The 17085-nt window shown below is 39.0% G+C and overlaps 1 protein-coding gene across 3 annotated transcripts in view; it reads left to right on the top strand.

The window, feature by feature from the left end:
• Positions 1-4218: 4218 nt before the first annotated feature.
• LOC133451429 (sarcoplasmic/endoplasmic reticulum calcium ATPase 2-like) overlaps positions 4219-17085 on the top strand; it is a 29747-nt gene continuing 16880 nt past the window's right edge. For 2 of the 3 annotated variants that reach the window (XM_061730468.1, XM_061730466.1), the window contains exons 1-5: positions 4219-4647; positions 6613-6630; positions 6709-6791; positions 9260-9364; positions 10008-10146. In XM_061730468.1, the coding sequence (XP_061586452.1) occupies positions 4530-4647; positions 6613-6630; positions 6709-6791; positions 9260-9364; positions 10008-10146 (463 nt within the window). In that variant the 5' untranslated portion in view covers positions 4219-4529. The remainder of the gene's footprint in view (positions 4648-6612; positions 6631-6708; positions 6792-9259; positions 9365-10007; positions 10147-17085) is intronic. The other variant, XM_061730467.1, reaches the window with a different exon arrangement.

A 17085-nucleotide genomic window follows, 5' to 3' on the forward strand; every position in this document is an offset into this window, starting at 1 on the left:
GGCAAATATCAATATTTTATTACAACACATAATGGATTTAAGCGGTTGTCACCGCAATATTGTTCATGCACTTCAATTTGTCAAGCTGTACAGTGTTTACATTTACAAGCCTAGGAGGCAGCGAGGCTCTAAACAAATGCACTTTCTGTGTACATTGTAGGAAGTTTTGGCATTGAATAAATGCATAACTACAGATGTTTTCCTTTTTATGGCTATTTTTTCTTTTTCAGTCACATTTATCGTGATATATCGATGACATTTTTTACAATATATCGAATATCGTAGATATTGTGTATCGTGATATTATCTTTATCGGGGGCCACATACTGTACAGCCACAGTATTGAATCGTGAGTTACCCGTATCGTCCCACCCCTAGTTCGTGCTGTATGTTTCGTTGCATGATGCTCCAAATGTTTCCTATTGGTGAAAGGTCTGAACTGCAAGCAGGCCAGTTCAGCACTGGACTCTTCTCCTGGGAAACCATGCTGTTGTGATAGATGCAGCATCAGTTTTAGCATTGTCTTGCTAAAATATGCAAAGCCTTCCTTGAAAGAGAGGTTGTCTGGATGGGAACATGTTGTCCGTAAACCTCTACTACTGTACTTTTCAGCATTGATGGTGCCTTTCCAACGTTTTTGGATTATCGTGAACAGTTTCACAGCAAACTGTGTTCAGTTCACCCAAGCAGAGAATCATGCCTGTTTTTTCATGTAGTGCACTTGAGGGACCGAAGATCAGATTTTGACCTAGTTTTGATCTTTAGTGTTGTTCCTTGCAGGCTCAGATTCCTCCTGGTTATCTGAATTTACGGATGATATCATGCACTATAGATGGTGGCATTTTCAAAGTCTTTGCAATTTTACATTGAGGAACATTTTCCTGAAATTGTTCCACAATTTTTCCCAGATTTGTGAACCTCTCTGCCCATTTTTACACCTGAGAGGCTCCGCCTCTCTGATGTGCTACCTTTGTACTGTTTCCAGCTTACCTAATTACTTGTTACGTGCTCATTCAGTTGCTTTTTGATTTGTGCCAGTTACTCCTTCAGCCTTTCGTTGTCCCCTGTTTCAACTTTTTTTGAGACGTGTTGCTGCCATTGAATTCAAAATAAGCGAATATTCTTAATGAAACAGCAAACGTGTAATAAAAGGGTTCAAATTTTAACTAGGTAGGGGAGTAGTTGTATAGAGGAATAGCTGAAATGGATTAGTTGTAAATGAATAGCATGGATTTTGAATGTTTGACAAGCTCAGATGATGTTTTCAGTAAGAAAGACTTTACTCTGTGATATGTTGACAATGTCACCAGCCTGCAGAGCTGCGAAGATTATGGTGAGCAAAAGGAAACACTTAAAAACTGATGCAGCGTGAGACAGAATTAGCGGGACGCACTTTGTCCCGTATTACTGTGAGAGTCAAAAAATAGTCATAAAATGCCAATGGAAAATGGCATTGAGCTGTTGAGTTCATAAGTTATATTTTTCTGTTTTACGACAACTTCAGCCTACAGTCATGGCCTTTGAGGCACAAATATGTTTACAAGTTTTCTACAGACTTTCTGTTTGCACTTTTATTATTGCACTAAAAATGTGCACTATTACTGAATGGATGTTCTACTTTCTTTCTATTATTTTATATTAATTTATACAATTTTAAGTTAAGCAGGAAAGGTTTCTGTTTAAGAAAGATACTTATTTTATTCAGTTCATTTTGTTATTTCGTATTAAGTATTTGTAATATTATGAGAATAAAGTCGTAATATTATGACAATAAAGTAGTAATTTATGGGAACTCTTAACAGGAAGAGCAGTCTTCTCCCTGTGTTAAAATGAGGAATATTGAGCATCTTGTGAAGTTATATTTTGGTATCGGAATCTCATATAAGGAAATACTTAATCTTTTGGCACATCGGCATAGAATTATTATCAGTATAAGGACTTTAAAACGATTGTGCAAACGACTGCGTCTATTTCGAAGAAGGAACCACACAGACTTGGAAGAAATTGCGTCTTTTGTGGAAGAGGAAAATCTTTATGATCATCCTCTTTTTCCTGAGAAACAACAAAACCTCTTTGAATGGCAGCAGATGTAACCACCGATAGCCTTGCAGTCGACCACTACTATACTATAGTATACTGTAATATAGTATACTATATTACACTATACTATACTATATACTATACTATATATAGTATACTATACTATACTATACTATCAGTACTCGAGTTGTTGCACAGATAATTTGTGCTGATTACAAATAATATAATATATTACAAATAGTAGCACTGACCAAAACACTTGCAGAAATACTGCAGGAATGACATAGCAGCAGCCTTCTGTAAGCTTTAAATATCCACTGGGCTTACATAAAATACATCAAAACACAAAAATAAAAAACAGAACTTATTAATATGTCTCTGTCCTTCACAGGATAAGTAAAATGGATCACTGCAAAAACTAAAAATCTTAACAAGAATATTTGTCTTATTTCTAGTTAAAATGTCTCATTTTAGTAAAAAAATCTCATTACACTTAAAACAAGACTCATCACTGGAAAAAACAACAATTTTCACCTGTTTCACTTGAAATATTCAGAAATCTGCCAGTGGAACAAGATTTTTTTGCTTGTAATAAGAAGATAAATCTTGCCCCACTGGCAGATCTACTTATTTCAAGTGAAAATTTACTTGAAACAGGTGAAAATTGTCAAATAAGTTATTTTTCTGGTGTTATTTTTCTGGTGATGACTCTAAATGTTGAAATAGCAGTTAAACCACATTCAATGATGAAATGACATAAGGGATGGAAAGGGGGGATGGCAGTTTTACAGGGGGGGATGATTTTGACCGTTTTTATTTCAGGAGGGATGCCATCCCCCCCTCATCCCCCCTCAACTCGAGTACTGTATACTATACTATACTATACTATACTATACTATACTATACTATACATACTATAGTATACTATACTATACCAGACAGCTCCTTTTCCACAAAAGACGTATGTGCTCTTCCTGTTAGAGTTCTCATAAATTACCACTTTATTCTCGTAATTTTACGACTTTATTCTCATAATATTACGACTTTATTCTCGCAACATTATGACTTTATTCTCGTAATTTTACGACTTTATTCTCATATTATTACGACTTTATTCTCGTAATTTCCCTTTTTTTGTCTTAGTTTGGCCCTAATACTCCGTCTAGGCTTACCACCCGTCCCTTGAAATATGGAATTGTTACGTAATTGGGAATTAAAAGTTGTGTTCTGTATTGAACCAATACAGACACATTATGCTCTTATTTATTGATGTCATAATATACAGGTGAAGGTCTGAAAATTTGAATATATTGCAAAACTTCATTAGTAGTAAATTCAACTCAAGGTGAAACAAATGTATTATTTCCCACTACATTCAAAGTGAGATATTTCAAGCCTTTATTTGTTATAATTTTGGTGATTATGGCTCACAGATAAATAAAAAACCCTTATATTATGAAATCAATAAACAATTAAATCATCAAAGTTATAACAAAGGTTTAACACATCTGGCTTTGCATGTAATGAGACTATGTAATGTATTAGTTTCACCTTTTAAGTTGAATTATTGAAATAAATTAACTTTTACACCATATTCTTCAACTGTAGCTATATTCTACATCCTGGCTGATGAGGACATACGTATCATAGGAGGATATTTCAGTTGCTAGTATGGTTGGCTGTCTGTACAGTCATGCAAGTTCAATGCTATTAAAGCACGTTAAACTTTAAATCAAAGCATTTTCTTTTATAACATAAATACATCTATGCATTTTAGAAGTTTTGGGGATGTCCCTTTTTTGTATCGCCTGCGCTGCGGAAATCGGGGCATCCCTTATTTCTATTTCTGAAAGGTGGCAACCCTAACTCCGTCGTACTTCCGTACAAAATTATTGTTTTGAAATACATGGGAAAACTGTCCCTATGAATGTGGCACTTCCTGTGTTCTTTCACTTCTCCCTGCTTTTGAACGTCGCTGGCAGGCGTTCGTCCAATGACGTGCGTCCACATGCCGCGCAGACGCAGACGCGCTTTCTTAAGGCTGATTTATGGTTCAACGTTACCACCAACGCAAAAGGAGCGCGTCGCCGCGTACCCTACGCCGTACCCTACGGCGTAGGCTCTGCGTCGCTTTAACGCGGAACCATAATTCAGGCTATAAAAGCAGCCGCACAGAGCCGCACAGCCGCGGACACGCAGGGCCACGGCAGACGGGAGCGGACCGACAACCACGCCGCCGCAAAACCTTCCCGGCCGTCATTTTGGGGCAGAAAAAGAGAGACGATTTCAACTCAACCTCGTGTATAAAAAAGATTTCCATCCGAGGAAAAATCTCCGTTTTTGTGGGGGGGACGGGACGGTAGGACCCATTTCTGTCGGCAAACTCCTTCCCTTGAAAGTACTGACAATTTCTAAGGGGCCACTGACTGCTTCTTCTTTTATTTTATTTTTTTTATTACCATTATTTGTTCCGGGGTGATCAGTGCGCCATGGAGAACGCTCACACGAAGAGCGTGGAGGAAGTTTACAGTCATTTCTGCGTCAACGAGAGCACCGGACTTTCTCTGGACGAGGTCAAGCGACTAAAGGAGAAATGGGGCCTGAACGGTACGAGCATTTCCAGAGTAATCAAGAGTATAGACCACTGTGAGAGCATGTCTTTGAAAACGTGGTTCAGTAATGGGGGTAAAAGTCGCCAACATCACCTGTGATGCCCGGCTCTGTGCACGGGATTAGTGTGACGTCATCAGCGGTGACCTACAGGCTCCCCATCTTTATCATAATAACATATAATAAATAACCTGTAACATGCAGACCAGGGAGGATCTTACATTTAACTTCTAATACTTATTAGAGAAAAAATAATCTGTTTTTATCATTTTATTCGTGTAAGTTCCTCCAGTTGTGTTATTTGATGGGTAACAACAATTGTTTAGGATGATAATTAATTTCTGTCAAATCGGTTCTTATGGACTAAGCCTAATATGAAGACCTATTTTAAATAGTCACAAAAACCTAAAAAAAACAGTGTTATTGTTAATAACATTCATTGAGGATACAAATAGAGCATTTATATCAACTTTAAAGCACCAAGATGAGCACATATTTCTTTGAAAATGTCCCTCTTTTGAGTGAAGTAATAGTATACTTTTGTATAGTTGTATAGTTTGAGTTGCTCAGTTCAGTTAGTGGTAAAAGCTTTGTCTCATTATAACAAAAAAAGGAAATGAACATCCAACTGGTCCCTTAAATCACACAGTCACAGTGGTACACACAAAAAAACTCTAATTAGTACTCATTTTTTAGTTAGAATATTGAAAGATGAGCAGAAACAGTTTTTTTAACAAAGGATCCAAGTTATCTTGTTTCTGGCTCAGCTGTATGGGATTTTGAAGGCAAGCACTGCATACATTCACTGTTCTTTTTAGTAAATTCAGAGTAATAGTGCCCCATTGGCACAAGTAATACACCTGTTCTCTGTATTAAATATTTAAATCAATAAAGGAATACTTCTATTGGGGGAAAAAAGAAATCTGTAACATACATTCTATGATGGTAACAAATGAATCATTACTCAGAGGTCGGGCTTTTAAAAGATAATGCTGAACGCTGAACGTGGTGTGGGTTTTTTTTATTATTATTAAATATGCTGATAACACTGTCGAGCTAACCTCTTGGTGACATTGTTGGCAGTACTGGTAAAATATGGTGACAGCAATGTGGCATTGTTGAACATAGGCAAGGCAAGTTTGTTTGTATAACACAATTCAACCAAAGCTAATTCAAAGTGCTTTACATCATTAAAAGCGGCAAGACACAATTAAACAGTAAATGACAAATAAAATGATAAGAAAAGAGGTAAAATAATAAAAATCACAAGTTGTTAAAAAGTAAGGGCAGGTAAGTATTTAATTTAAGAGTACGCGTCAGTAAACAGTAATGTTTTTAGTCCTGATTTAAAGGAGCTGACAGTTTGAGCAGACCTCAGGTCTACAGGAATAATACAGGATAACTGAACGCTGCCTTAGATAAATGTTGGATGTTCCTCACAAACACCATCGCGGCAGATGCCCGAAAGCCTGGCAGGCACATGATACTGAGCAGTGGCCACCAGATCACTGAAGTAACATCATCTGACAAAGTTAATCTCTCTTGTCCCGGGCCAAGACAGCTGATTTATATTAATATCACCTGGGGGCTCACAGAGGTCACACTCTCCTCCCTTTCGGTCTGTTTTGACCTTCATGCTGATGGACGTTTTTAGGCTTTTCAATTGTTCTTCATGTGTCAGGAAAGATTGAAGTTGCATTGCAAGGGCATAGCCAGTGGTGGGAAACTGACAATTGAATGTATGATCTTAAAAAGCACAAAACTGAACACAGAATATTATTAGTTTTACAGAGATGCCCAAACAAAACAAGAAATGGGAACTGTCTATCTGTATATGATGTATGTACACAAAGGAGAGAAAAAAAAGTACTAGTAAGCCACTAACATCGTCTTTCTCAATTTTTTTGTATTTATTTTTTGCCATGTGCTCCCTGGATTTGATTTTCCCGTCTCTACAAACAGAGTTACCAGCGGAGGAAGGTAATCACTTCGTCAATTACGTTATTAGTGATGAGTTTGTGTGAAGAATAGTTTCTCACCGTATGCTTTTGTCTGCAGGAAAGTCTCTATGGGAGCTTGTCATTGAACAGTTTGAAGATTTACTTGTTCGAATCCTTCTGCTGGCTGCGTGCATATCATTCGTAAGTTGTTAACTGCACTTTTACTTTCCGGTTTCCCAGCTTCCTGCTTGACTTCCCATAGGTGTATTTTGCATGTTCTCTCCATGTTATAACAAGCCTTATGCAGGGATATATAATGAATGGATGGATGTTACTTCACTGTGTTACTTCCTCTGACAAGACACTCATTCACAGTCAATGGACTAAGCCTGAACATTTAAATTAAGCTCGCCACATTCATCCAGTAGACTGCATCCCTCGGCTACCTCTCACTGAAAGAGTTTTTACATGAAGTCAAACTGCAGATAGGATTATAAATAAGCCCAGTGTGATGAGTGGTTGATGGGACTTTATACAGTGCTTAGTGCTTAAGTGTGAATGTCTTCAGTTTGTATTACAGAGCTGAGGTTACACTCACTTCCTAAAGAGCTAAACAGCTGAGGAGGCCAGCGACTCATCTGAGGAATGGTGACAACAGCAGTTGCAGCATTGAGTTGCTATCACCTTGTGTTATGTGTAGTAAGACATCTGAGTTGTCAAGCGTAACTACCGTGCAGTGACTTACACCGGTGTTGCAGCTGGTTTTGAGTCCCAGACAGATAAATGTTTGGACTGCTGTTATGTAATAACATCCTCACATAATATAAGCAGTAGTTAATCGTGTAATGTCATTAAAAAAAGAGGGTGCATTTCGTATTTGTGTTTGCATTTGTTTTTGGACTGCCGTATAGGCACAAGTGGGGCCTTTGTTCCAACGATGCATCCAGAACATAAATTAAAGCTTGATACTGTGTGATTAATTCTTGCAAGGTTACTTTTTCCCCATCTGTAGAAATGACCGCACTCCTGATAAACAGATGGCTTAGGAACATTTTGATAAGTGACACTCCCTCTGTGTTTGCATTTGTGCGTGTGAGCTGGTATGTAGTGCACTGTACCCGGTCAGGTGATACAGAGGTGTCGGTGGCTGCTGTCTGACGGGGGAGCAGAGCACCAGTCCAGACCAAATTTGGGCCCTCACCCCTCCGTGGGAGGGCTCTGTATCCAACTAATGCACAGCACGGTGTAAATTTAACACATGCCCAGTTTGGAGACGACTCGTACATCCATAACAATGTAAATGTTGGCAGCTTCTCAAAACCAGAGCACTAAAACAGAATTTTAAATTTTCATTAGTTCTTGTTTGAATGATTTTGGTGTGCTGTAAGAACACTGAAAAGTTCTGAAAGACCTGCGCCTGTTTTAAAATTAGGCATTTAATGAGTTCTGCACTCAGAATGTTATTTTCTTTTGCATGGTAACAATAAAACAATTAGTGACTTAGTGAATTAGTTAAATGAGAGACAAGTAATTCCAGTTTATTTGGATAATTGACTACTAGTGTAAGTCCACGTCAGAACTCTTTGCCTCTCTTTGTTTTGCTCTTTATTTACTCATATTTCTTTCTTTTTTCAGCTAAGTGCTTAATCAACAAGATAATTGACATGAAAGATGTTAATCTCTTTGGGAACATTAAGTGTACAACTCTGTTTCGTAGCGAGTCAGTAACGCTTTTTATTAGAGTTGTACCATGCAAAATGTCGTTTTTGGCATCCACCACCTTCAGATACGTTGGTCTTTGTGAGATTTATTGCTTTATTACATTAAGGGAGATTGAATAGTCACTTGTGACGCACAGAAAAATTTTAGGAAACTATTTTTCTCACAAGAACAACAAATGTACTTATTCAGACCTGATTATGCATGACTGGTTCTCAGGTCTGATTGAGTTGCATGACCGGACTGATCAAGATTTAACTTTATTTTTTCTTAACAAAATTTCATGTTAGTGCCTTTTAACATGTTTTTTTTTTTATTGTTTTCTTTTTTTTTCTTTTAACTGGCGATTAGAAATCGGTGTACAGCCTTGAGTTTTACAGGTTTAAAGTCAGAAAGTATTAATACCAGTCCCAAAAGCCTTATCCAGAGATGTGTTTTCATCATTTAATAAAAGTAAAAGCCTCCATCCCAGCACAGTTTTAATGGACGCTCCAGTTACTGCACTTAAAAACATCAATAATTACAAATATCCACAGGTGCATATTTCTGGTTCCCCACAGTGAACAGAACAAACACACTGTTAGAATTCATTGAATAAGTGGTCAGTTGTCAGGACAAGCTGTTAAAGAAGTAATTTGAACCATGTATAACCTCAGATCATGAGGCAGCAACGAGAATGTGTTGAGTTTAATTGAATAGGTGCAGTTTTATGTCGTAATTTTTGTCTTCCCTTTAACAAACACTCAGGAACCACTTGATAAAAAAAATGTAGAAAACCCTGGCAAACCTAAAAAAATAGTGCTCATTTTTACACACGTACACATATTTATATAATATTACATGTGTTACAAAAAACTTCCATGGAGTTGTTTTGTTTTTTCAGAAATGTGAAGCAAGTTCTATGAATTGATATTAATAAGTAGTTAATTATTTTCTTGCACTGCTTTCAGGTCCTGGCCTGGTTTGAGGAGGGAGAAGAAACCATCACTGCGTTTGTTGAGCCTTTCGTAATCTTGCTCATTCTCATCGCCAATGCCATTGTCGGAGTGTGGCAGGTGAGAGAGTATGGCAGATCCTGGACAATCCTTGAATTTAGATCCACCCTGCTGTAAATCTTTGCTTGGACCTTGAACATCCTTGATGCTTGACTCCCATCAGAACCGAATACACTTTTTTTTGTTGAAATATGTGTCACCAAGCAGAATGAGTTCACTGCTGCACTCAACACGAGTCTGTCTTAAATGGATTCCCAAGTGAGAGCTGACAGTAATCCAGAAGCTGCTATGGTGCTGGTATTAAAGCCAAATATGGGTGCAGAATGTAGTTCAAAGACAACACTTTCAGAAAGTACAGTACACAACCGTTTTTGTACGTTTTATTACATGTTTGTGTCAGTATGGCATTCCGCTATGAGTCGGTCAAACATCAGTTATTACACTGGAACCGTCCATAAATGTTTTGTTCTCAGTTATTTTTGTCTCAAAAGATTTTCATCCTGAATAATATATTTTAAAAAAGTGTGTGGGCAGCAGATTCAGAGTGGTGCTTGCTGATGAGAGATGAAACTAGCATGAATTGAAAACCTAAATGTGCCTAGTCAAAAACCAGATTACATAATAGTTTACATGGTTTACAACAGAACCAAGGTCAAACTTGAAGCTGTCTATTTTTACTAAATCTTAATGTTCTCATCATCAGGAACGCAACGCTGAAGACGCCATTGAGGCCCTGAAGGAGTATGAACCTGAGATGGGGAAAGTGTACAGGCAGGACAGGAAAACCGTGCAGAGGATCAAAGCCAAGGACATTGTGCCTGGTGACATCGTGGAGGTGGCTGGTAGGTTACGCCGTGCCTCACCTGGTGGTCGGCAAACAGACACTCTAGTAGCTTGTGGCTTTTATTTTTTTATGTGGGTTTTATTTTTTTATGTCGTGGCTTACATTTAGCACAAACTTGTACCTCCCCCTTCCCCAAGAGTCCCTGCATGGGTGACTCACCTTGGAGGGATGTATTTTGAGATGTTTCCATTAACCTACTGCCTCGAAGGGATGTTATTAGGGCCCACTTATCTGTGTGTGTGTGCGTGTGTGTCTGTGTGTGTGTGTGTCCGTTCTCATTCTTCTACATACACTAAGTTTCAACAAATCCCCAGTAATAAATAGCTCCTGGATCCTCACGCTTACTGGGAAACTTCTCACCAGTTGACATATTTTAAAGCTGCTGAAATCATTGAGATGTAAAGCTTTGATTTTAAACTCCCTGGTTTGTACATATCTGCAGAGAGACGAACAGAAACCGGTATGTTGAGAAATGCAGGAGTCCTTAAGACGTTAGCGTTATCTTGATGCACCGTTGGACCCTAAACTGCTGAACTGAAGCGTAGATTTTCTGTGCTTAGCAGCACATTTTATTTTTAGTTGTCATAGGCTGTTTAGATTATGGAATGCTGTATTTATAGAGGTACTGACAATCATGAAGATGACAGGTGTCTGGTCCCACCCCATGTGTGCCCCTCCCTCCCTGCTCAGGGAACATTACTGCACTTCAATCCTGGATAACCTTGACAGGGACAAATGAAGCAGAAACGCACAAGGATTTAACATCCAACTGTTTTTATGTATTTTACATAACTAACGTTCATTATGTTTTGATTTTGTGTTGCAAACAATTGTGAACAAAAGGGCATTAATATTTGGCTAGTGTTTAAAGAGAAACCGGTGAGTCAGATGCTGTTTTCTCTTCTAAAACAAGATCTTGATGAAGGCAGTAGGAGGCCGGGGAGGCTTTGCTGTCAGCAGCGTGAATCTTACTCAAAAGACCATCCGAGTGGGCAGCAAAACTGGATGTTTGATCCCACAGTAGAGACAAGCTCATCAGCTCAACTTTACTTTTTAAATCCTCCAAATATCCTTTTACAAAGGCTCCTGTCAGGCTCCCTCTTAATGAATACTATTTTCTCCAAGCTTCAAAGTGACCCTTGCCAATCGAAGAAGGGGAATGATGACGCAGATGCTGCTGGCTGCTGAGCCGAGATAAAGGACACAGGGATGAGCCCTCTGTGTCTGCCTGAACTGTGAGAAGAATCGCCTGCAGACAAGTCTGTGCCGCGATATTGGGGTGTTACTGAGCGACACTTGATTGCGCTACAGCCTCACTCTCACAAAGTTCACTTGACTTTTAATGGGGAAACATTCTGCCTAGGAATGGGCGATATTTTACCGTTCACGATAAACCGTCAAAAAAATTCCCCACAATAAGAATTTCTCATCTCGCGGTAAAAACGATAAATTCCCGTTGATGATTGATAGCTGATTTATGGTTCTGTGTTAAATCGACGCAGAAGGAAGGAAGGAAGGAAGGAAGGAAGGAAGGAAGGAAGGAAGGAAGGAAGGAAGGAAGGAAGGAAGGAAGGAAGGAAGGAAGGAAGGAAGGAAGGAAGGAAGGAAGGAAGGAAGGAAGGAAGGAAGGAAGGAAGGAAGGAAGGAAGGAAGGAAGGAAATGAGCCTGAAAGAAAGAAAGAAAGAAAGAAAGAAAGAAAGAAAGAAAGAAAGAAATGAGCCAAAAAGAATGAAAGAAAGAAAGAAAGAAATGAGCCAAAAAGAATGAAAGAATGAAATGAGCCAGAAAGAAAGAAAGAAAGAAAGAAAGAAATGAGCCTGAAAGAAAGAAAGAAAGAAAGAAAGAAATGAGCCTGAAAGAAAGAAAGAAAGAAAGAAAGAAAGAAAGAAAGAAAGAAAGAAAGAAAGAAAGAAAGAAAGAAAGAAAGAAAGAAAGAAAGAAAGAAAGAAAGAAATGAGCCTGAAAGAAAGAATGAAATGAGCCAGAAAGAGAGAGAGAAAGAAAGAAAGAAAGAAAGAAAGAAGGATAAATTCCTGTTGATGACGTTTTTGTGTAACAAACATGGCGGATCTGAGAGTGAGATAGATTTATTTTTTAATTTTTTTTATCGTCATTTTAATCATTATCGGGATAAATGCCAGAAATTATCGTGATACATTTTTTAGTCCATACCGCCCATCCCTAATTCTGCCTAGCGTATGTATCTTTAAAAAGCAAAATGGGTATTTTATATTTGCTTGGTTTTGTTAGGTTTTAAAAAAAGTATGATATGATAAATCATCTATTTATTATCATTTGGACATGCAGTGTTTTTACAGTGGGCAAACTGCTATAGCCAAAAGTCATGAAAGGGCGTCTTTGACTCGCATAACGACCTCTTTAAAGTAACCTTGGCTGATGCCGTGTGGTGTTACCAAGCTCCTTTGAGAGGATTTAAGTCCGTGTCATAACAAAGTGCGCTCTGTTTGCTGTCAATTTGCAGTTTGATGTTGCAGGATGTTCTCAGAGCAGCGGAGCTCAGGGGGTTTTGCTCTCTTGCTTTCAATTGATGTGAAGGTATGGAGTCTGGTAGTGATGGGAGCTCACGTTGGCGGCCGGGGGGGCAGTATAAGGGGTGGATCCTATTGTGCTAGAGAGAGGGAGAGATGGCCTTATAGGGAAGTGCTTTGTTGATAACTGTCCCACCCCACAATGCTCTACGCACAGCTACCCTACCCATCAACGCCCGAACCCGCCTCTGAGATTCCAGACACCATGGATAGTATGTGGCATTTAATGTGGTCTGGCAAGCGTCCCTTGTCACTGAGGACTGTCTTTTGGCAAAAGTTCCTGACCTGTCAGCAGGACGGAGAGAAATGGTCTCTTTCTGCCAACTACAAAGGCAGGCTTAGGGAACACGAGCTCACATGCACCAAGGTGCAGACGGCACTGATGTTTTCATTCAAACCAAGCACTGCAGGTTTAGTGACATCAGCAGACTCAGATCTAAGCTACGCACGAGTGTACGTTTGAATTATGCATGTAACTCATTGACCTAAATGCATAGTGTCACAGGAAGCACAAATATTTTCCGTCATCAGGATTGGCTCGAGATTTATGAAGATTCTCAGCTCAACAACTCTACTGCGCTGGCCCTTTTAACTCGGTCGCATTGTGCTGACTGGTGGGAATCCATGCTATGCTGTCTGATTATAGATGAGATGTTGAGATGTCAGGTTGAAGCCCAGGAACCCTTCAGTAAGACTGAGCTGAGAGAGCTGAACTTTGGAGATAACAAGAATGTGCCCCTCTGATCTGGAGTTGGCACACGTCCCGATTTTAACGGATCCAAAGTATCTTTACACCGACATTGTAGCATGATGCATGACTGCTGCTGATATAGGTTTTATCCTGATATTGCATCTCAAATTACTTGCATTTTACAAATGGAGTGCTGTTCTTCTGTCACTAAATATTTTGCTTTGCTGCAACCAAAACATAACAAAATCTCAAAGTGCAAAAATGAGTTTGCAGCATTTAGGCATTGGCTGTGGTGAGTGTTCTTGTGGAAAGTGTATATCTTGGTTGGATCTGTACCATATCAGCTATGTATTTTATCACACCAAACGGATGTATAGTATCGAAGATGCTCTACTAAACTCCCTGTCAAATTTGGCAGGAGTTTCCGAGCTGGGACATCTTTAGTTACTGTAGCAACAGAAACGGTGTCCTTCCGCACAGAGCGCCAGCCTGCTATGGTTTATGATTCTTAAGAAAAGAAAAAAGCAGAGATCTCAGAGAGACAATAAAGAGATGGTGCTTACGTAAGTGGGGTCGCACGCAAGTACCAGCGCCGCTGACATGTTTACTTTTGTGACAGCATTTCAGCGGGGAGTGAAGAGCTGAGTCAGTATTTGGTAAATATTGATGTATCTTCGGCCAGTCAAAACCTAAATAAACATTCTTGTGCCAACAGCATTGCCAGTAATAATGAAAGACTTGTGTCTCCAGTAATAGTTGTGCATTTTTTTAGCTTTTATACACACAAAAATGCACTTGCATAAGAAAGTAAGCATCCCATTTGCAGAAACAGGATTCTCAGTTATGTGCTGTTATTTTGCATTTACATTTATTGATTTCTCATGTTTTCATAGATTCTGGTTCAGAAGGTTTCTACATAAATAGATTGAGAAAGTCTACCGTTGGGAGAAAAGAGGATGTAATTGTGTAACTGCACATACTGTATGTAAATGCAGAAGGAAAATTAATTCAGGGAACATGTGTTGGAAAGCTGTAAAATGCTTTGTCTGTTGACCATTTAAAATGACCCTCATAAAGTGACAGGAAGGTCAGTCTTTTGTTCATCTGCCATCAGCACATGTAGCCGGTCTGGCTGTGAGTAAACGTGGCCCACTGGCCCACACACACCGTCCTCCAGCACACAGCAGGTGCAGCTGGCAGTCAGCTAGCAGCTCCACTTAATCTCCACCTTACCTTCTGTTTAAATGTCTCTTCAAAAGGCACCTGTCGGGTGCAGTGCATCAGCATGTGTGAGTTTTGTTTGCTGTAATGTGTGTACAACTGCTACACTGTATGACCTGTATGGAATCAAATATATGAAACTGTGGTCATTAGGGCTGGGGATCGATTCAAATGTCAAGAATCGATTCGATTCCGATTCTTAAGATTCAGAATCGATTATCAAGATTTGATTCGATCCGATTTGATTTGATTCTGATATTGATTTGGGTTAGTGTTATTAAAACAGTTTTTTTGAGCTGTTGCATGAATTATATGACTGTAGTTATGCAACATATTAATACTAGTATTATATTGAGATTCAACAGCAAGTATTGGCAGCTAATGATGCTGTAAGGACCAATCAGCTCCCAGAATGCTGATATAACTGCTTTCGGTTTTTAATTTTTGAGAATTTGGTTTTTAGCATTTTATGCAAATGTAACCCCAAGACAGTATATAAAGTAATGAAATATAGACAATTTATGCAATTATAACTGAAAACTTTAATGTTTTCATACTTCTAAACATATTTAAAGGCAAAAACATGGCACCAGTTAATCTTGTGTCCAACAAAACATTCCTTTTTTGGGCATAAACAAAAAAATAGTTGTAATGTAATGATGAAAAAAAAATCGATCTTTGGACATACGCATCGATTTTTAGGAATTAATATGAGAATCGATTTAGAAATCGGAAAATCGATTTTCACAGGCCTAGTGGTCATGCCCGTGAAGATGCTTCACGTTCACCAAGTTGGTTGTTTCGCTCGAATAACAGAAGATATGCACCTGCTCCATTAGCAGGTAATATAACTCTGAGCTGTTTCATTATTGAACCGTGTCACAGAGTTATTAATAGGCACAACTTTTTGTGTACAAAACCAAGAACTGTTGTTAAAATATACCCCGAGCTTTGTTTCTTGGCTTCTCTCCATTATAGATAGGTTTAATTTGTTTTCTTCCAAAGGTAATTACTTAGTACGGGAACTCCAGGAATTTTTCTGCAACCATTCAGGGTGCAATAGTAAGCTCTGTAGCCTTTTAAGGAGATTTTTTTTTTAATGTGATACAACTAAGCGTATTCTTTTAAACTCTTCCATGTCTATCACATTTTCTGTAAGGATTGTTGAGCCATATCATAGTCTTGGTTTGTATTATGAAGGGACCCTAAGTGCACATCAGCCCATTCAGTGCTTCTTCTCAGAAGTGGGGAACAGAAAAGCTTTTGTTGCCTGCTGTCATCGCCGAGCACCTGCTGACAGATGAGTTTCTGGCACCGCTGTCGGATCATGTAATGAGCAGATGATCCTCCACTCATTTCCAAGTTTGGGGGGGGGTCCTAAAGTACTCTTAACGTACCAGTTAATTAAGTAGTGGCCGGAAGTACTTGCATTCCTTGAGATGTAGAGGAGCTGTCCTCTGCCCTTTACCATTTATTTGTCTCTTCAACCCCACTGAAAAGTGTCCTGGGAGATCCAATCAAAAGTGACGTGCGTTAAAGCAAGGTGAGAAACCAAAGACAGACGCGTTCTCTTTGTAGTCTGAACATGAAAGCGGACTGGGATGGTTTTAGAGACTGCTTTTTTTCTTTTCCATTTCTATTTTTCTTTTGTGTTCTCCCTGTGACTAATGGCAAGTTATTTCCAGCTGCTGCCTTTGGCGATTAACAATAACAATGCATTTTGGTGTTTGCAAGTATAAATGATGTGCGTGTTCATTTGTATATAGAGTGAGATGGTTGGATCTAATCACCCAGGACAATTTGAGAACCCATTTTAATGCCTGGTGCAAGGTCTGGGTGGGCCGTACCTTTTTATATGCTTTCTCAGCTGCATACATACGCACTTATCAAACCCTTCCCTCAAGGACATGGCAAAGTAAAGATGCCAAATAAGTCTTCTTCAAATGGAATTAGTCCACTGGTGCGTTAAATCAGATGTTGTTTGTTTTTTCCTGTTCAGAGGTTGTATTTCTGATTTAAGCTTTGCATTGATGCTTTCTTAGATATTTGGCAAGCTGGGACAGTTCCTCGGACTCCAACTACATCGTATTTTCAAAGTCCTTTGTAATAACCTTACACACTTTGCATTTTAACAAGGTAGGCCTATATGTAGACTTCCCCCACAGAACTGTGGCATGCTCTGAGCCATTTCCCTAGTTTCCATCCCCTTTATGTACTAATAGGAGGCTGAATTGGGTCACAGCAATTCCGATACACCCAAATTGGCCTTTTCCTTTGAGACAGGCCTTTTATGGCTCAGAAGTCCTTCATTTCCTTCTCTTTCTTGGGTTTTCATTCTCTTTCCCTACCATCCGTTTTCAGTTTACACTTCAGCTAAGTTACATCCTGCAGAAAAGAGACATCTCATCAGTTCAGTCTTCACTGGCTTATACACACACAGACAACATCTCAGAGGATGTTATATGTTTTTATACT

The sequence above is a fragment of the Cololabis saira genome, chromosome 9, assembly GCF_033807715.1.
Source record: "Cololabis saira isolate AMF1-May2022 chromosome 9, fColSai1.1, whole genome shotgun sequence".
Classification (NCBI taxonomy): Eukaryota; Metazoa; Chordata; class Actinopteri; order Beloniformes; family Belonidae; genus Cololabis; species Cololabis saira.